General features: G+C 45.6%; 1 protein-coding gene across 1 annotated transcript in view; it reads right to left on the bottom strand.

Moving 5' to 3' along the window:
- Window positions 1-5,229: 5,229 nt before the first annotated feature.
- Window positions 5,230-20,835, bottom strand: part of SDAD1 (SDA1 domain containing 1) — a 32,884-nt gene continuing 17,278 nt past the window's right edge. The window contains exons 12-22 of the mRNA XM_043972766.1: window positions 20,538-20,595; window positions 18,736-18,794; window positions 17,170-17,246; window positions 13,839-13,936; window positions 13,534-13,610; window positions 9,025-9,154; window positions 8,160-8,260; window positions 7,790-7,980; window positions 7,592-7,676; window positions 6,798-6,959; window positions 5,230-5,855 (exon numbers count right to left, since the gene is read on the bottom strand). Of these exons, the coding sequence (XP_043828701.1) occupies window positions 5,805-5,855; window positions 6,798-6,959; window positions 7,592-7,676; window positions 7,790-7,980; window positions 8,160-8,260; window positions 9,025-9,154; window positions 13,534-13,610; window positions 13,839-13,936; window positions 17,170-17,246; window positions 18,736-18,794; window positions 20,538-20,595 (1,089 nt within the window). The 3' untranslated portion in view covers window positions 5,230-5,804. The remainder of the gene's footprint in view (window positions 5,856-6,797; window positions 6,960-7,591; window positions 7,677-7,789; window positions 7,981-8,159; window positions 8,261-9,024; window positions 9,155-13,533; window positions 13,611-13,838; window positions 13,937-17,169; window positions 17,247-18,735; window positions 18,795-20,537; window positions 20,596-20,835) is intronic.

Raw genomic sequence — 20,835 nt, 5'->3', positions numbered from 1 at the left:
TATTAGTGCAGCTAAATGTAGTACTCTTAGAGGGCACAGTTGTGAATTGAATATGAATGGATATCTTTAAAGCATTTACTTATTTATTATTAATTTTTTTTGCGGGGCAATGGGAGTTAAGTGACTTGCCCAGGGTCACACAGCCAGTAAGTGTCAAGTGTCTGAGGCCAGATTTGAACTCAGGAACTCCTGAATCCAGGGCTGGTGCTTTATCCACTGCACCACCTAGCCGCCCCCCTAAAGCATTTATTTTTTTTAATTTATTTAGTTTTTTTTTGGGGGGGGTGTCAGGGTTGGATGACTTGCCTAGGGACATGTAGCTGGTGAGTGTTGGGTGTCTGAGATTGTATTTGGGCTCCAGTCCTCCTGGGTCCAGGGCTGGTGCTTTGTCCACTGTGCCACCTAACTGCCCCATGTTGATATCTTTAAAAAAAATAAAATTAAGGGGGCGGGGAGAGGAATGCACTGTGACAAAGGGTAAGGAAGAGGTGGAATGGGGTAAAGTATCTCATGCAAAATTGAAGCAAGTTTGTCTGATAGGCCTCAGTTCTCAAACACATAGAAAACTGAGTCAAATTTGTTAAAATGAGTGCCATTCCTCAATTGATAGATGATCAAAAGACATGAAATTTTCAGATGAAATAATCAAAGCCACCTATAACCATATGAAAATAATTCCTCTTAACTCACTATTGATTGTAGAGATTCAGGTCAAAACAATTCTGGGTACTACCTCATACCTATTGGATCAGATAATAGGACAGCAGAAGAAAATGACAAATGTGGGGGATATGGGGGAAATGAAACATTAATACACTATTGCTAAAGTTGTAAACTGATTCAAACATTCCGTAGAGCAATTTGGAACTATGGCCAAAGGGCTATAAAACCATGCATACTCTTTGACTTAACAATGCCACTACTACTAGGTTGGTATCCTAAAAGAGAGTTGTTTTTTTTAAAGCTGAATTTGAAATTGGGGTGATGCCCATCAGTTGGGGAATGGCTGAACAAATTGTGGGATGAGATTGGGATGGAACACTATTGTGCTGTGGGAAATGATGAGCAGGAAGCTATCAGAAGGACTTATAAAAATGCAATCCATTTACAGAGAAATGATGGTATCTGAATACAGATTGAAGTATAATTTTTTCTTAGTTCCTTTTTCTAAAGTTTTTTTTTTGTCTGTTTTCTTTTACAACCTGACTAATGTGGAAATGTTTCACATGACTGCACATGTATAACTTATATTGAATTGCTTGAGTTCTTAAGGAGGGGTGGGGAGGGAGGAAGAGAATTTGGAAACCAGAGTTTTAAAAATCGATGTGAAAATTTGTTTATACATATAACTTTGGGGAAATCCCAAATAAACAAATAAATGTTTTTTTTTTCTTTTTATTCATCATATTTATTATTTCTTTTTTTTTTTTGAGATATTTTATTTTTTCCGTTACATGTAAAGATAGTTCTCAACTTTTGTTTATACATGCTTTACACTTTCAGATTTTTCTCCCTCCCTCCCTCCCCTCCCTCCCCCCTCCCCTAGACAGCAGGTAATCTGATATAGGTTATATCTATATATATCTATACATATACATATAGATATATATATACACACACATATATATACACATAATAACATTAATCCTATTTCTGCATTAATCCTGTTACAAGAGAAAGAATCAGAGCAGTGATGCAAAACCTCAAAATAGAAAAAAAAAAACAACAGCACCCAAAACAAAAGAAATAATATGGTTCAATCAGCATCTATACTCCACAGTTCTTTCTTTCTTTTTTTTTCTTGGATTTGGAGATCCTCTTCTATCATGAGTTCCCTGGAACTCTTCTGTACCATTGCATTGGTGAGAAGAATATAGTCCATCACAGTAGGTCAACACTCAATGTTGATGATACTGTGTACAATGTTCTTCTGGTTCTGCTCATCTCACTCATCATCAGCTCACGTAAGACCCTCCAGGTTTCTCTGAACTCTTCCTGCTCATCATTTCTTACAGCACAATAGTATTCCATTGTATTCATATACCACAACTTGTCCAGCCATTCCCCAATTGATGGGCACCCCCTCAACTTCCAATTCCTTGCTACCACGTAAAGAGCAGCTATAAATATTTTTGTACATGTGGGTCCCTAAATAAATGTTTTTTTAAAAAAAGAATGAGTTCTGTTTTGGACATGTTGAGTTTAAGCCACCTCTGGGAAGCTTGAAATGTCTGACAGGCGATTGGCAATGTGGGCTTCCTGAAGCTCAAGGGATAGACCTTCTCTGTTCTAGTCTAACACATCCCTAGTAGTAGTAGTAGTTGTGACTACCTCCTTTTGTCATTCTTCAGTCCTGTTTTCAGTGGTTTCCTACTCTTCATGACCCCATTTGGAGTTTTCTTGGCAGAAATACTAGAATGGTTGGCCATTTCCTTCTCTACCTCATCTTACAGATGAGGAAACTGAGGCAAGGAGGGTTGACTTGCCCAGGATCACACAGCTAGTGAGTGTTTGAGGTCATATTTGAACTCAGATCTTCCTGACTCCAGGAGCCATGTTTTTATTCACTGAGCCACCTAGCTACCTCCCTTTAGGAAGGAAAATTGTTGAGTCGAAGGGTGTCCATGGAGTCACCTATAGTTAAACCCATGGGAACTGAAGTAGTCACCAAGAAAGTGCAGAGGCTGAAGAGAGAAGGACCTTGGGCCTAACGTGGAAAATTGAGGAATATTCATAGGTGTGAAAGGGAGGATGAGGCAGTAAAAAGGGGACTGAGGAGCGTCAGACAGGCAGGAGGCAACGATGACACAAAAAACAAAAGAAGGGAATATCAAGGAGTGGAGTCAATAGTGTCAAATACAGCAGCCAGGCTGAGGATGGAGGAAAGACCACCAGAACTGGAAATTTAAAAGCAACTGGTAAATCAACCATTTAAGATAATGTAAGGCACTTTGCAATCACCCTATCAACATCAGCAAATAACTCATTTTAATACAGTATTTTTTATTTTTTATTTTGTGAGGCAATTGGGGTTAAGTGACTTGCACAGGGTCACACAGCTAGTAAGTGTTAAGTGTCTGAGGCCGGATTTGAACTCAGGTCCTCCTGACTCCAGGGCCAGTGCTCTATCCACTGCGCCACCTAGCTGTCCCTTAATACAGTATTTTGAAAAATGCTTTAGAAATATTATTTTTATCCTCATAACAACCTTTGGAGGAGGTAGGTGCTATTACCTTCATTTTACAGATGAAGAAACTGAGTCAGATAGAGGTTAAATGACCATGCCCAGGGGTCACACAGCTATTAAGTGTCAGCCTTGATTTGAATCCATTGAGCTACCTAATTGCTCCTATGTTTATGACTGTTTCTGAGCATTGGTGATCACTAAGTGCTAAAATAGCCCTAAATATTCATCAAGATGGCAGCTAGGTAAGGCAGTGGAAAGAGTGCCAGGCCCAGAGTCGGAAGAATCCTGAGTTCAAATCTGGCTTTAGACACTGAATATCTGTTACCCTGGGTAAGTCACTTAAACCTCTTTGCCTCAGTTGCCTTATCTGTCAAATGAGCTGGAGAAGGCAATGGCAAACTCCTCCAGTATCTCTAGCAAAAAAAACCCAAATAGGGTCATGAAGATTTGGACATGACTGAAAATTCATCAAGACTGAGTCAGGACAGACCAATCTCATTCCCTCAGACAAGGTAAACTGCCTGTCTGGTAGGTTAGAAGAATGCTGTAGATCAGGAATTCTTAGATTAAATCATTTTCCAGGGGCCTGAAAACTTGGATGGAAAAAAAAAATCTTATCTTTATTTTCCTTTTTTAGGGAGGCTATTGGGGTTAAGTGACTTGCCCAGGGTCACACAGCTAGTAAGTGTTAAGTGTCTGAGGCCGGATTTGAACTCAGGTACTCCTGAATCCAGGGCCGGTGCTCTATCCACTGTACCACCTAGCTGCCCCTATTTTCCCTAACTTCTAAAAAATTTAGCATTTCCTTTCATTATTTAAAAAAATTTTTTTTTTCTGGGAAGGGGTTCACAGGCTTCACCAGACTACCAAAATTGAGCGTCTATGATACATAAAAAAGTTAAGAACCCTTGGTGAAAACAAGAGTAGACCTGGATTTCAACACAACTTTTGACAAAGTTTGTGAGAAAATGATCTGGAAGTTTTGACCCACCACAAACTCAAAAGGAGTTAATGTGTGACATGTTGGCAAAAGCAAAGAAAGAAAAAAAAAAAAACCACCCAGATCCAACTCACAATCCTAACCTGGGCTGTGTTAACTGGAGGCATTGCATGCAGTGTGAGCAAAACGGTAGCCCAGCTGAACTGCTTTGATCTCTGTTCTAGTCCCAACACATCTTTAGTACCCGTATTTCTGGCTACCTCCCTTTAGGAAGGGACATTATACAGCCAGAGGGTGTCCACAGGAGTGCAAGCAGGGAGGGTGAAAGGCCTTGAGATCATGTCCGACAAGAACTTGGTGAGACTTGGGGGGAGATGTAATGACTGTCTTCTGAAGAGCTCTTAATGTGGACAAATGGTAACATCTACTTATTCTGCTTGCCCCCCCAGGGGGCCAATTACAATGGGGCAGTTACCGAGTCAAATTTATGCTTGATGTAAAGACAAGATTTCTAAAATGTTGGAGATGTTCCCAGAGAGCACTGGGCTGCTTTTCCCTCTCCCTGGAGCTAGATGGTCACTGGGCAGCAACAATGCTGCAGAAAAGACTCTTGGTCAGGCGTGTGGGCAATGAAATGGCTTTGGAAGGTCTTTTCAGCTCAGACTCTAAGCTTCCCAATCAATAAACACACAATGGGGAGGTGCCATGGTTCTCTTTCAGCTACCAGACAAGAAAGGACAAGAGAAGATACCTCCCCATACTCCTTTGCAGAGGTGGTAGGAGATGGGAGATGTCTCCAGGCATGGAATATCATACAGATGTCGGGTTTTTTTCAAAGTATTGGCCAATTTTATTGAATTTTTCTCTTCCTTCTTTAAATGATAAATTCTTATAAGAGATGGCTCTCTGTGATGGAGAGGGATACAGGATAAAATCTAGGCAATGTAAAAATAAATATCAATAAAAATATTTTTAATAAACAATGTCCATAATTTAAAAAATAAATGATATTCATAAAAACACATTTTTTAAAAAGGATGTGAGGGAAAACTTTCTCAAGAAAGGTGGCACTCAAGAAGCAAACCAGAGAAATTCAAGACAATTACGTACAATTTGGTTTATTTTTTTAAAAAGCAAGATTTTCACCAATTATTTCCTTATGCACATTAAAAAAATATTTAACCCTTTGGCATGAATTATAGTAGTGCTCCCAAGTGTGTGTAGGTCAGTCAGCAGACTCATCGGGCAAACACAAGGTCGTTTTTCAAGACAGGGCTTACATCTGCACCATGCTATCCTGGGCTGACCAATGAAATAGATGTCCACTGGACAAATAATTTATTTCTTTTCTATAAATTTTTACAGATGTTGGCAATGTTCCATCTCCAAAATAAAAGTACTCTGAACAAATATGACATTTTGTGCAGTCAATGAGGGCATCCTCTCCAAGGTGACCATTAAGCACCAGAGTGACCAGTTCTCAGGATGGATGTGAGGCTGGGGATTCCCGCTGCGTAGGATTTGGGCTGGGCAGATGACTGGAGGTCTCTTCCAGCTGTGAGGTTCTGAGTTGGCACCTTCCAACATAGAGCTCCCATCCTTTCCAATGTCAACAAGAGCCCCTTGCAATTTCAAAGCAACACTGCCAAGATGGCCCGTGTCAGCCCCATGTGAAGGTTACTTCATTAGCTTTTTCCTCTTTTTCAAAAGTGCGTCCCGTAGAGCCAGCTGGAAGATTAAAGAAAAGAAATCAAAGGTAATCAAGCATTCCACCTCCCTTTAGTAGATCCCACTATGAGGTGATTATATCATTAAAGAATTCTGCCAGGGAAACTTGCATGGAGTAGTTAGAAAGCTGGAAGAGCATTTGATTAGCAACTCCCAAGACGCCACATTAATGAAACTCTCTTGGAAATGTGTGCTCAATGCGTCTCCAGGCTGTGAAATAGGGAGATGCAGCATTTGGATGGGCACCGGCGCAGCTAAGGCTGACATTTACCCGCAGCTGCCTAGTCCTCCTTTGCAAGGCCACCAGCCAGGGAGACCCATCTCCGGGACACTCTCCTCCCAACTCCTGTGCTGTTTTAGGGGTCGTCAACACACAGACTGATTCTTCAAACACCCTGAACTCCCAGTCCCTCGACTTGCTCATTTCCAGTGACCTCCGCGCTCCATCGTGCCACAAGCAGACACTGAGCTGGTCATGCCCTCGATCTCGTCAACTCCCAAGGGAAGCCCCTGCATTTTGTAACCTTGGTCTTCAGACATCGGCGCAGACTCTCGGGAATATTTCAAGTGGAGAACACAGCTGCTCGTCAGGTACTGCCCATACCGCTGTGGACAGCTGAGGCAGACTAGGAACTTTTGCCCCGGGCCACTAACAGTCGTGAAGGGGCGGATGAGGGTACTCCCCACCCCCAATCCTAAAATCCCAAGGGTTGGAAGTACGTCAGAGATCACTTAATCAACCCCTAAGTGAGTCAGCAGAGGTTCCGAAGACACTGACTGAGAGAACGAGGCCCAGAGCTCGGGTCTCCTCACTTGGGCCTTTTCTACCACGCTGTACAAAGCTGAATTATTTAAGAGCTGGTATGGATTTATCAGAGGGAGAGCCGCCTCACTTCCGTGGGCAGAGCCGGGCCAGTTCCTCAAGCATGGATCCCAGCTCACCTGTTTTTCTCTGAAGGAACGTTTGGTTTTAGATCGGATGTTATGGCTGTACCGCATCATCATAAAATTCTTCTGTTTTTTCTTTTCCTTATTTGTAGAACTGGCAAAGGGGTTCAGTTTGGTTTTCTTCTTTACAAATTCTTTCCTGTCTGTCTTCCCGGCCTTTTAAGACAAAAAGGTTATTTTTTCTTTCAAAATAACAGGCCCCTCTTCTCTCTTCCTATTTATTTCATACTCTTTGCCACATTTAGAATTTTTTCCACCCAAGGTACTCAGAGATAAATTTCAATACTGGTACAAACATTAAGATCTATAAGCAGTTGGGGGGCAGGAGCCACAGTGGATAAAACCCTAGACATGGTGCAAGGAAGACCTGAGTTCAAATCCTGCCACAGATCCTTGCTGTGTATTCCTGGGTAAGTCACTTAACTTCTGTCTCCCTCAGTTTCTTTATCTTTAAAATGGGTATAATATTAGCACCCACCTCGAAGGGCTGTTGTGAGCACTTTATAACCCTTAAATAGCTACACAAATGTTAGCACTTACTAGAGTTCAACAAGTGCCTAACAAGTGTTGCTTCCTGCACTCATGATTATCTACAACATATGAAGCCAAGTGGTGTGATTTCTGTCAATCCCGCTGCTATCTGAGCCATAGATTTAGAGATGGAACATTTTATGGATGCGTAACTAAGAGGCGGTGGCATCCCTGGCCATGCCAAGGTCCTGGCAAGCTGGGCTCAAATCTAGGGGCCTCCCAATTTCCCATCCCTCGGCCTCTCTGAGGCCCCTCACCATGGCAGTCGCCAGCCTCGTCTCTTTGTCAGACTTGGGTTTTTTATGGAGATGTTCAATGTCCCTCAAGGACAGCAGCTCTCCCCTGGGGGAAGAAAAGACACCACCAAGAAAAGGGTCAGCAAATAACAACGGGAGCTCCTTCCCCCTCCGCTGCCCGCCAGCCCTCCATCTTGGGTGTGGTGCGCCATGCGTTACCTCTCTTCCTCATCGCTGTCTATTTCAAAATTCTTCCTCTTCTGGGCTTTCCCCGGGGCGGCATCCATTTCTTTCCTCAGCTGGGCCAGGCGGATTTTCTTAAAGTCTTCTTGGGTTAGAACCCTGCTGGTGCTTACTGCAGCTGCCTTGGCCTTTCGCTCCTCCACTGGCACATTCTTTAGCTTCTCAGCCTTGTAGACAGACAGACAGACAGACGTTAAATGGGCAATGACTAAACACACGGAGGTCACGGACACAAAAGGCGGCTTGACCATTCACGTCTTAAGACTTCCTCTGCATCGACCGACCCGGGCAAAGCAGCCCTGGCCTAACAACTTCTAATGACTTAGAACGGAGTCTGAAGACCTACTATTTCCTGCTGCTCTTCGTCGGAGGAGTGGTGCACCTGGATCCACTCGCCATCTTCGTCGTCATCCTCCTCTTCGCTGAGGCTGGCGCTTTCCCACCCATCTGGATGGAGAGGAATGGGATGTTACCACAAGAGGCTCCCAGCTCACTCCCACGTATCAAGGTTAATCAGGCAAAGGAAACCCTAGGTTGGTGAGGGCAGAATGCCATCTCCAGCCAAGGAAGCGCGAGTAAAGCTGGCCCAACCAGGTTAATTTTAAGTGAACATACCTGTAACAGCACAAGGGTACCCAATTCACCCAGCCACACAGTTCTGCCTCATGTCTTTTTTTTTTTTTTAAGTGAGGCAATTGGGGTTAAGTGACTTGCCCAGGGTCACACATCCAGTAAGTGTTAAGTGTCTGAGGGCAGATTTGAACTCGGGTACTCCTGACTCCAGGGCCGGTGCTCTATCCTCTGCGCCACCTAGCTGCCCCCGCCTCGTCTTAATAGAGGTTGTTTATGGAAAACAAATGTGAAAAGAACTAAAAACTAGGACCAAACCTAAGCCACCCTCTAGCTTTGGGAGCGTCCCACACCAGGTCCAGAACCTGCTTTATCTTCCCAGCTCCCCCTGTACCAGGTTCAGATGAGAGACAGCTGGATCTGTGAGGAAACCCCTCCATCAGTAACCCCCACCCCCCCAAAACCCTCTTTGTATCAGAGAGTGGTCTTTGCTGAAATGCTGTGTTAGCAGTGAGTCAGACCCCAGTCAGGGTCATCCCATGTAAAAGGAGGTGGGTTGGCCTTGACTCTACATGTGTGAGGCCATGAAGCACTCAAGGCTCATATAAGTGATTTCCACACCAAATAACGAAGCCACTCACCATCATCATCCTCTTCATCTGCTTCCTTTTTCTCAACCTCAAGAACTTCTGCCCCTGGAATGTAATCTTTAGCATCTAATTCACCATATTCTTGAATTCTGGCTTCTACGGAAGCCTCTGTGGGTTTGCCCTAAAACACATAACATAAAAAGCATTGACTAAGCACTTATTAGAGCCTACGATTTAGTGGGGATGACAACACACAACACACACACACACACACACACACACACACACACACACACACACGAGCAAATACACAACAGGTGGTACCGAGCAAAGACGAGACTGCTTGGGGGGGGGGGGGGGTCGGAAGTCAGAAGAGGCCTCATACAGGAGGTGGCACTTGAGCTGAGGGGGCAGCTGGTGATGCAGTAGACACAACACTGTGCCTGGAGTTAGGAAGACCTGAGTTCAAATCTGGCTTTAGACACCGACTAGCTGTGTGATTCTGGGCAAGTCACTTCACCCTATTTGCCTCAGTTTCCTCATTTGTAAAATGAGGTGGAGAATAAAATGGCAAATCACTCCTGTAGCTCTGCCAAGAAAACCCTGAATGGGGTCCCAGAGAGTCGGACGTGACTGAAATGACTGAACAAAAATAATGAGCTTAGTTTTAAAGAAAGCTAAGACTCCCAAGAGGCAGAGAGCGGGATGGGGGGACATCCCAAGCACGGGGCACAGCTTGTGCAAAGGCTTGGTTAACAGCAATCAGGCCAGTTTGGTGGGAACTTCCAGTGTGTGAAGGGGAAAAACACGCCACTGCTGGACAGCCTCTGAGCAGCAAAAAGAAGCTGTGCCTCAGCAACAGGACTTTTGTGAAGCTTGGAAGAAAGGGCCTCGATTAGAGAGGGCTACTTTACCAGACCAGGTGAGACACCACAAGGCCTCTGACCTGGGCTGGTGAGTACGTGCGTGCATGGAGGCATGCGGTAACCAGGGACGACATCGGGGGATGTCAGGAGCCCCTCTGAGCTTGCGCACTTTGGTGGTGACTGAAAGAAGAGGTAGCTGTGACAGGAATATGGATGTCAGAGCGAGGAGCGGGTCGTGGAGCACTAGTAATGAGCTCTGCCTTGGCATGCTGAATTTAAGATGCCCACAAGAAAAGCCAGGGGAATGTCAAACAGGCAGCCGGACTGGAGCTCAGGAGACTGAAGCTGGATGCACGGTCATTTGTATGAAGTCATCTGTATGACTGAACTCTGGGGAGCTGATAAACCACTGAGAGGTTGTAGAAAGTGAAGAAGACAAAGCCTCGGGGGATTGGCAAGGCTGGGAAACAAGACCCAGCAAAGGAGATTAGAAGGAGTGGTCTGCCAGGCAGCAGGAGAGCCAGGAGAGAGACGGGATCTGAGAAACCCAAGGAGGAGAGAGCATCCACGAGGGGGATCAACAGCGTCAAAGGCTGCAGAGAATTCAAGGGCAAGAGGACAGAGAGGACGCCGGATTGGGCCATCAGACTGCCGAGAGCTCTGGAGAGAGCAACTTCAGTTGGGTAACGAGGGCAGGAGACAGACTAGAGCTCGGAGAAGTGGCAAGAAGGGTGGGTGTTGTGGATGCAGACTGGGGATGGTAGTTGAGTGGAAGGTTTTGTTTTTGGGGGTATCCCTGTAGGGAGTGAGAGAGGAGGCAACAGAGAGGAAAAGATCCAAGATTAGAGAGGAGGGACGACTACTGAGGAGATGGGATTAAAGATAGAAGGAGAGGGGTTGGGCTGGACAAGGAGAAGGGTCACCCCAATGTTAGAAACTGAAGCAAATGGGGGGGGGGTTACTGTCAAGAGGTGATGAGAAAACGCTAATGCCTATTCAATCATTGCAGACTTCCAGAGCCCTGTGACTTCACAGGTGTGAGCAGATCTCCACCATGACCTCCTGGTGCTGACTCCCTCTGACTCAGCTACCCTAGCTCCCAGATGACAGACACAAACCATTTTCACAAATACAGCTGTATTTGTGGTCTCCCTGGTCTGACAGGACCTGCCACGCTACTGACAGGTTTCTCTAACAGTCACCCCATGGTGCTGCCACATCAAGATGTGGCACTGGAACAGGATTTCAGAGAAGAAATAATAATTTTATAATAGTCTATACAGGTATGTTTTTTAAATATATGTGTAATAATAACACACATCCCATTTATACAAATCTCTTTCACAGATCTAAGTCCACTCATCATAACTTGCCCGTTATCACATGGCTAATATGCGATCAACCAGCAAGGACTTATTACTCTGTGCTGGGCGGGGTTCATCATAGAAAGGCAACGATAGTGGTCCCTCCCCTGAGGAAGCTTACACTCTAAAAGAAAAGTGTAAATAAAGAAGTGCCAATAAGTCACACAGAGTAGAGGGGACGGAATAGGCAGCAGGGAGGACCCAAAGGCCTCCTGCAGAGGGTGGGCCTTGAGTTCAATCTTGGAAAAAAACCAAACCAGTGATTCTAAGAGGCAGGTGGTGGTGAAGAAGGAGAGAACATTCCAGGCACGAGGGAACACCAACATGGAGAAAGAAAGATATGGAAAACAGCATTGGACAAGTAGGCCAATATGGCCCGACCACAGATCATGGAAAGAAATCACGAGTTAAAAGACTGGAAAGACAGGGAGGGGCCGGACTATAAAGGGCTTTAGTGATAATAAGAATACTAATGGCTAATATTTAGATAGCACTCACCCTGTGCCACCCTGTGCTAAGGGCTCCATAATCACTGTAAAATCTTGTCTGAGCCTCACAACATTGCTGGGTAATAGGTGCTCCATTTACAGGTGAGGAAACTGAGGCAGACGGAGGTTAAGTGACTTTCCCAGGGTCACACAGCTAGGGAGCATCTGAGTCTGGGTCTGAATTCAGGCCTTCCTGACTCCAGGCCCCTTGTTCTATCTACTGGGCCATCTGGTTTCCTACCAGCTTTAAATAACAAACAGGAGTTTCTACACCATCCTGGAGGTAACAGGACCATGGCAGTGTACTGAGTGGGGGCAACATGGTCAGACCTGGGCTTTGGGAGCCGAGCAAAGGGCGATTGGAAGGGGAGAGCAGGCTGCCGCCACAGCGCAGGAAGGAGGCAGCAAGCGCACTGGAGAGTGGCTGTCGATGGAGAAAAAGGATGTGTGTGAGAGTCTGTGAGGAGAAATGACAAAATTTGGCAAATGACTAAGGAGTGACAAGTCCTCGGGTAAGGAGAAGCACAACAGCAGCCTTGACAGCAATAGTGTGGATGAGGGGAGGGTTTGGAGGGAGGGAGAGTGAGTTCTACTTTGGACATGGTACCCACTGGGTGGCATTTCACGTGTCCAAAAGGCAGCTGGTGGCGTGGGACGGAAAGAGATCACGGCTGAATAAAAAGACTGGGAATCGTCTGCATGGTTAATAATAAGCCTGATCCTTGGCATGACACCCCCCTGCTGGTGGGCATGAGATGGATGAAGACCCGGCTGAGAAAACTGAGTGGTTTAGTTTGGTTTTACACAGACTTGACATGTGAGGAAACTGAAGCAGGCAGGAGAACGAAGAGACAGCAGTCATGGAAATCCAGAGAGAGGATCCAGGAGGAGAAGGTGGCGAATAGCATCCAGTGCTGCCGAGGCCACCATCAAACCCAAGTCTTCCCAACTCCAAGGAGGCTCTCTAGCTGACCGTCTCACTGCTCAGGTGGGCATCTGAGATGCTACACATGAGCGGGGCTGTCTGACCGTACCAGTCTTCTCTCATGCTTCTTTTCTTTGTGGCATATACCCTGCGCTTCACACACACACCAAAACACGTATTGTACGGAGCCTGGGCTTTCCCACCTCTGTGTCCCGATACCCACCCCCCAACTCCCACCCCATTAAAATCCAACCTGACCATGCCACCGTCATCACAAAGCACTCCTCATCCCCAAGTGGGTAAATGAGGCTTCCCTACTGGAAGATGCCTCACACCTCTCACATATTTATAATATGTTAGTTATTTATGACATATTCCTCCTCTAGATTAGAAGGTCCACGAGGGGGCAGCTAGATGGTGCAGTAGATAGAGCAGCGGCCCTGGAGTCAGGAGGACCTGAGTTCAGATCTGGCCTCAGACACTTAACACTTACTAGCTGTGTGACCCTGGGCAAGTCACTTAACCCCAATTGCCTCACAAAAAAAAAAAAAAAAAAAAAAAAAGGTCCACAAGGACAAAGATCATGTCTCACCAAGAACAAACAGTTGTTGATTGGGCTAAAGAGGGCTCAAGGTGATCTGGAGGTCAATGAGCCACCTTGCCTTAGTTCCCTAGCAGCACAGAGCTTCGAAGATACAAGTCACAATTTCCTGCCCCACCCCCCAACTAAAAGAAGAGATTAGATACTACTTGTCACGCTTTCCTTTCTGGGGTGTATTTTTAGAGAAAGATACACTTAGACACTGACACATTTTTTCCCATGAACACTAAAATTCAAATGCAACTTCCACTTCGGAATTCATAACTACCAGAAAAAACAAACAAACAAGAAACTGGTGGCCACAGGGATTACTTACTCGGAATTTCTTCTGTAACATCTGTGGATTGAGGGTTCGGAAGAGCTGAATCAAGGTTCTAGCAGACATCATCACATCTACAACAGCAAAGATTCCAGAAGAAGTCACTGACGTGTAGCAGCAAATAATAATGATAAATACAGCTAGCATTTATATAGTAGTACCTACTATGTGCTAGGCACTGGGCTAATTGCTATACAAATATCTCAGATAAGCCCAGAATATCAGCAAGAACCGCATGGATTCGAGCAGAAATGGGCAGCTTGGCATAGGATACAGTGTACGGAAAACAAGAATGAACTTACTCTTGTCTTTATGGGATTTGTATTGGGCCAGATCTTGGAGGAGATCTTCAGTCATGGCCAGAGGGCATCGAGCCGTTATCTCTTTTATAGCATTGATTCTAAAGAAGGAAGACAAACACACAGTGATTGGCTCATAAGGACAAATGGGCAGCAAGTCCAGAGGAGCCACTGCGGATTCAGGTTGAACCTTCTCCTGGGGTAAGGCTGGACGACTACTTGTCACAGATCTCCTAGAGGGAATTCCCAGTCAGTCTAAATGATCAGTAAAGGGTCTCCCAGCTCTGACGTGCCGTGATTCTGTGAAAGTGGGTGGCAGAGCCGAGGAGGGAGACGTCAGGGCTCTTCATTCCTAGAACCATGAGAAAATTCCACCCTTTCCTGCCTCCTCAACTCCAGCCCACATCACCAGTGGCCCGTGGGATCCTGACACCTGGGCATCCGTCCTGTGACCATCTCGGAAATGTCCAACACAGAACTCATTCTCTTTCCCCTACGCCTCACCCTCCTCCAAACTTCTCTATTTCTTTTGAGGGATCTAGAATCTTCCTCATCACCCAGGTTCATATCCTGAGTTATCCTTGATGTTTTGCTTTACCTCACCTCCCAGTCTCCCCACGTTCAATCAGTCCACTGAGGAGTTTTTGCTGAGTCTACATCCGGAGCTTCTCTCTGGTCGGTCCCACTCTCTTCTATCACGTGCCACCACCCTATCTCATTACTCCTCCCTAGGCCTATGGTAATGGACTCTTAATTATCTTCCTGTTTCAAGTTTTTGGCCTCTCCAGTCTATTCACACAGTCTTCCTAAGGCTTAGGTCTAACCACATCACTGTTATTTATTCAGTTGTCTGACTTTTTGCGAGCCATTTAGGGTCTTCTCGGCAAAGATACTGGAGTGGTTTGCCATTTCCAACCCCAGTTCAAATGGGGTGAAGTGACTTGCCCAGGGTCACACAGCTAGTGGGTGTCTGAGGGAAATCTGACTCAGGAAGATGCCTTCCTGACTCCAGGCCTAGTGCTCTGCCCACTGTGCCACCTGGGGGGCAGCTAGGGGGCGCAGTGGATAAAGCACCGGCCCTGGAGTCAGGAGGACCTGAGTTCAAATCCGGCCTCAGACACTTGACACTAGCTGTGTGACCCTGGGCAAGTCACTTAACCTCATTGCCCTGCCAAAAAAAAAAAAAAAAAGCTCACTATGGCATCTAAGGTACACCTGGTATTTAACACCTGGCCCCCAATTACCATTCTAGTTTTACCACACTACTTCCATTCACGTACTCCATGCACACACCCCAGACTTAACATTTCATCTCCATCCTCAATGCGTCAGCCTAGGAAACCCCCAATGCCTGGAATGCCCTACACATCTTCATTACTCCTCAAACCCCTTACCTCTGAGACACAACTCTGGGGCTATCTCCTCTGCAAAGAATGTTCTGATTGCTCCCCTTCAATTTGTTAACATTCTCGACCTCTTCAAATTACTTTGTAATTATCCCAGTTGTTAGTGCCCTCCCCATCTATCTTATGTTTAACTGCATCATATCTTTATAGCTATTCCACATGTACTTTTATTTGCATCTATACACAAAAGCACATATTATGTATACACCCCCACCCACACATAATCTTTGTATTTGTAGTGCCAGGGCCTAGCACGGTGTCTGGAACACAGCAGGAATTTAATAAATACTTGCCGATGGACTGTATTCACTTACCTGCATGCAAGGCGTGATTGCTCAGTAGACAGCAAGTCTGCTGAGAGCTGTGAATGTTTTTAACTTTGCACCCCCCCCAATGCACAAAGAGGCATTTAATCCACAGTTATTGACTTGGACCAAATGCCTGTTGATGTCAGAGAGCGCCATGCTCACAGCCCTCAACGCCCCTTATCCAGGAGTCCCGCGGGGAGGGAGGGAGGGAGCCAGACCAAGGTAGAATAAATAAATTGCTGTTCTGACAGGTTTGCTCGTGGCAAGAGAAGATGCTGCAGTGTCTGGCTGGGGCCAGAGTGACTGAGGTTATCACTGGCTTTAACACAGCCCAAAGAACAAAAAATGACCACCTACGTAGCAGTCCTTCTTACAAAGACATTTAAAGGATCTTGGGGAGGTACAGTGAGCTCCTCCTCATCATGGAGGGTCAAATCACACCTGGTACTCACACCTCACTAGTGGATTCCTGGGGCCGGACCCCAGGCCAGTCATCGCCTCATTTCCCACCAGGCCCAGGAATTCTTCCTCTCTTTCCTTTCCCCACCCTCTCCCCAACTTCCCCACCCTTCAGCTTCCTTTAGCAGTGGTCTTCTTCCTTTAGACAGTAAGCTTCCCGAGGGCAGGGACCGTCTTTTTCATAGGTAGTACGTACTTAATAAATGCTTATTGACAGACTAAAGCTTAACGTGTCAATCTCTCTGGGAGCCTGAGATGGAGAAAGTCACTCCCGAGAGGGGGTCTGTGAAGGGTCAGCAAGAGTTAAATATCATCTGGTGAGAGACAGAGGAGCTAATTGTTATCATCTTGAGACATCTCTTGGAGAAGGTATCCTGAGGAGGAGGATCCTACAGAGAGAGACTGGGCCCACCTTCCATCCTGAGAGTTGTTGAAAGGCTAGAGGTGACTGTAGCTGACACAGTGCCACTCTGTATTGTTTATGACAACAAATTATAGCATTTGGAACTCTGATACCTGTCTAAGGCTATAGGACCAGGGTTTGATGCAGAAAGAGAAGAGACAGAAAGTTTATGGGAAAGGAAGGTTCCCGAGTTTTTAAAAACTGAGCCAATTAGTTAACGAGAGATGATACATTTTTAATATTTTATGAGGAAATATCAGAACTTGCTCCATGATTGTCTTTGAATCTAATGCAGGAGAACTAATGGTTTAAGTAGCAGACTCCTGGATGGGGGGGGGAGGGGGGGGGCTGTATTTGCTCCTGAGAACACCTGAGGTATCTGCAAGACAAATGGACCTGCCCAGGGGATCGATGGATGCAGTTTAGCACAAAGCCCGGGCATCTGTTGGGAAAGGGGTTTCATTCCTAACCTTGCTGTTCACGAAGGTTCAGTCACTAAACTAAAGAAAAGAATCATTTGGCCACAGAGAAAAGAATGAACAAGGGAAAAAAGGAATGACCAGATCACAGTAAAGTCTCCCTTTCCTTCTCTACACACCAGAATAAGTGTCCGAATTCTGTTTCAAAGTTCTCAGCTGTTGAGTTTGGAAAATGTAGTCTGATATTACTGAAATGTTGCCTCCCGTCGCCATGACAGCTAACCTGCATCCTCAGATAATTGTACAACAGGGCATTTTCCATGACCGCACACTACTTACCCAACAGTCATCACTTCCCCGGAGTTCTTGTCAGTGACAAAGTTGTTGGCCACAGTCATTAGCAAGGACTCAATAATCTGGATTGGCGATGGTTGGAAAGAAATGATGAGAATCAGAACCGCGTGTGCAGGAGCTCAACCCAAGCTTGAGCATCGATACACAAACCATCACCCCCCAAAGGAAACCAACTCAACCTTCAGGTCTGCAGTTAATTCTCCCTGGACCCACGAGGGAGCAACCAAGACCACTGGGGCTGCTGTCCTTCAGTGTTAGGGTTCTAGCAGGACTGTGGACTGACAAACCAGCTTCCCCTTCAGCTAGAAAGGAAAGTCTGACTTCTGAGTAAGCCCCCCCCACGCCAACAGAATTAGCGACCTACCTTCCCTCACCTCCTACTCGAGATCATAAAGAGGGAGATGCTACTGAGGCACCACGGACATCATTCCTTGCTCTGGGCAGATGGCTCTCTGCCAAGCTCAGAAGGACAGACAGATGGGTGGGGGGAAGGAGGAAAGGAGGGATGGGGAGTCAGGAGACTGGGTCCTAGAGACAGTTCTGCCATTAACCTAACCATGTAAGCTTAAGCAAATCACTCCTCCTCTAGGACTCAGTAAAATATAAATTGAGAGATAGTTATACTAGATAATTTTTTTCCCCTTTTTTTGGGGGGGGGGGGGCAGGGCAATGAGGGTTAAGTAACTTGCCCAGGGTCACACAGCTAGTAAGTGTCAAGTGTCTGAGGCTGGATTTGAACTCAGGTCCTCCTGAATCCAGGGCCAGTGCTTTATCCACTGCGCCACCTAGCTGCCCTAGATAATTTTTTTTTTTGGTGAGGTAATTGAGGTTAAGTGACTTGCCCAGGGTCATACAGCTGGAAAGTGTCAAGTGTCTGAGGCTGGATTTGAACTCAGGTACTCCTGACTCCAGGGCCCATGCTCTATCCACTGCGCCACCTAGCTGCCCCCCTAGATAATTTTTAAGGTAATTTCCTGCTCTAAGTGTTTATGACACTTTTCAACTTTTCAGTTAAAAGCAATGGACTTGGAGACAGGAAGACTTGAGTTCAAATTCTGCCTCAGACATCTACTGGCTGTGTATCCCTGGGATCTGTGCCTCAATTCCTTACCTGTATAATGAAGAGCTTCTAAGGTCTCTTCCAGCTTTCTATCTATGGTCCTATGATGTGGTCTACCACTTCTTGTTCATTTTTCAGTCATATCTGACTGACGACCCCATTTTTGGTGGTTTCTTGGCAGGGGTACTTGAGTGGTTTGCCATTTCCTTCTCCAGCTCATTTGATAGATGAGGAAACCAAGGTAAACAGGGTTAAGTGACTTGCCCAGGGTCACACAGCTAGTGTCTGAGGCCAGATCTAAACTCAAGAAGATGAGTTTTCCTGACTCCAGGCCGGGCACTCTATCCATTGTGCCACCTAGTAGCTTCATCTACCTGTCTACCATGACAAAGAAAGAAACAAAAACTGTCCTGCTGTCCCCAACAGGGACAGACAGCCTTGTCTGTGCCAGCCCCAAACCAGGCAGGAAAAGTCACAAAGGTCACACTCACCTCGGGGGGTACCAGGTGATGGGCTGCTTGGGCAGCAAAGAGAAGAATCTTTGTCACCTCTGAAACATTAAGACAGTAGGAAAAGGCTGTTTACACGTACACAAATACACAGTGTTTATCAATGCCTCTGATCATGACCAATGACGGTTCCAGAACCAGATGGCCCTTAAAGCCTGCACACATGTGTGCTCAGAAATCAGGTTAGGGCCCAGCTCCAACCTGCTTCAGAAGGGGCTGTGCTCCTCAGTCGTAATCAATCCATCCATCCATCAACAGGCCCTCACTAAGCTCATGCTAAGTGGGAGGCACTGAGGATACAGAACAAAACCCAACCACCCCTATCCCGAGGAGCTAACACTCTATGGGGAATGTCAAAGCAGACGCGCACACACACACAAGCTCATAGGAGCCCAAAGCGGGAAATAAAGATCGGGAAACTTCTCTTCTTCATTCTTCCAATGCTGAAAGCGTGTGAGGGAAGTACCATGACACGGAAGGCACAGGGGAACCCTGCGCGTGTGTAACACAGGAGTAGTGACGCTGAGTAGCCCTAACAGTGGTATTCCTCTTCTTCCTCTGTGCCCTTTTGCCATACAGTGGCATCCCTCCTCACTTTCACCACTTTCACTTCTTGGAATCCTTTGACCCCTTCAAGCCTCAGCTTGTGTCCACCTTTTTTTTCCCCCCAAGGCAATGAGGGTTAAGTGACTTGCCCAGGGTCACATAGCTAGTGTCAAGTGTCTGAGGCCAGATTTGAACTCAGGTCCTCCTGAATCCAGGGCTGGTGCTCTTATCCACTGCGCCACCTAGCTGCCCCTCCATCATAGTTTTTTTTTTTTGGTGAGGCAATTGGGGTTAAGTGACTTGCCCAGGGTCACACAGCTAGTAAGTGTCAAGGGTCTGAGGCCTGATTTGAACCCAGGTACTCCCGACTCCAGGGCTGATGCTCTATCCACTGTGCCACCTACCGTCATAGCTTTTTAAAAAGATTTCTACTTATAGGAACCAGTGATTCTGTGAATTATTAAAAAAATGACCCTGCCTGTTAGAAATGTCTTTTTTTCTTCTCCCCCCACCAAGAGATGGTTACCATTAGACAGAAAGAGGTATACATACACACACACACACACACACACACACACACGCGCGTAAAATTTTCTAAAGAAAAAAAAATTTATAGGACAAATTATCTATTTAAAAGGAATTGGGGCAGCTAGGTGGCGCAGTGGATAGAGCACCGGCCCTGGATTCAGGAGGACCTGAGTTCAAATCCGGCCTCAGACACTTAACACTTACTAGCTGTGTGACCCTGGGCAAGTCACTTAACCCCAATTGTCTCACTTAAAAAAAAACAACAACAACAACAAAAAAAAACAAAAAAAAGGAATAGCACGTTGTACGTAATAGATTTGCAGTTTCATGGGCAATCATCTTTTCTATTATGCTATGTTACAGAACTGCTTGTTTTATTTCATGAATTAAAAATAAAATTTAAAAAAAATTCAGGAGAGAAAAAAACCCCAAACCAATCCTGCCTATTGGGAAACCACACAAAAGAATAAACCCACTTGCTTCATCCGGTCTCTGCTCTGAGAACCTCTATCAAGTGGAGCAAATCAATTAACTCAGGATTCAGCTGGCTCACCTGAGCCCTGATTGATAAGAAGATCTGGGGTCCCTCCCAGTTCTAAATTCTGTTCTAGAGAACACTTCACTTCTGATCAATGAATTCAAAACGAGAGGCTTTTAGTCTTTCTAATAATGTCCCAAGATCAATGAGATAAAAAAGGACAGTGGCTTACCTCTCTGATGGGGTTGGAGGAACCGTTGTATAAAGGGATAGAAGTTAAAAAGAAAGAGCTGTGGGGAAAGAGATTGTATTTCATGTTAATGTCCTTAATGCTAGACAGGTCAGACACATCGACGACATTCACAAAAATTATAATTTTACTGGGAAATAAAAATATTCATCTTCCTATTGCTATTTTTTTTGCCTTAAACATAAAAAAAAATGCATCGATTGAAGTGCCTTGGTATTCTTCAACCCCCCTTAAAGCATTATTAAAAGTTTAATTAAACTACAAGTCATCTTCCAAACCC

The sequence above is a fragment of the Dromiciops gliroides genome, chromosome 6 (genome assembly GCF_019393635.1).
Source record: "Dromiciops gliroides isolate mDroGli1 chromosome 6, mDroGli1.pri, whole genome shotgun sequence".
In the NCBI taxonomy this organism is placed as follows: Eukaryota; Metazoa; Chordata; class Mammalia; order Microbiotheria; family Microbiotheriidae; genus Dromiciops; species Dromiciops gliroides.
Note: the sequence above shows the minus strand (reverse complement) of the source record. Positions and strands in the feature narration are given on the sequence as shown.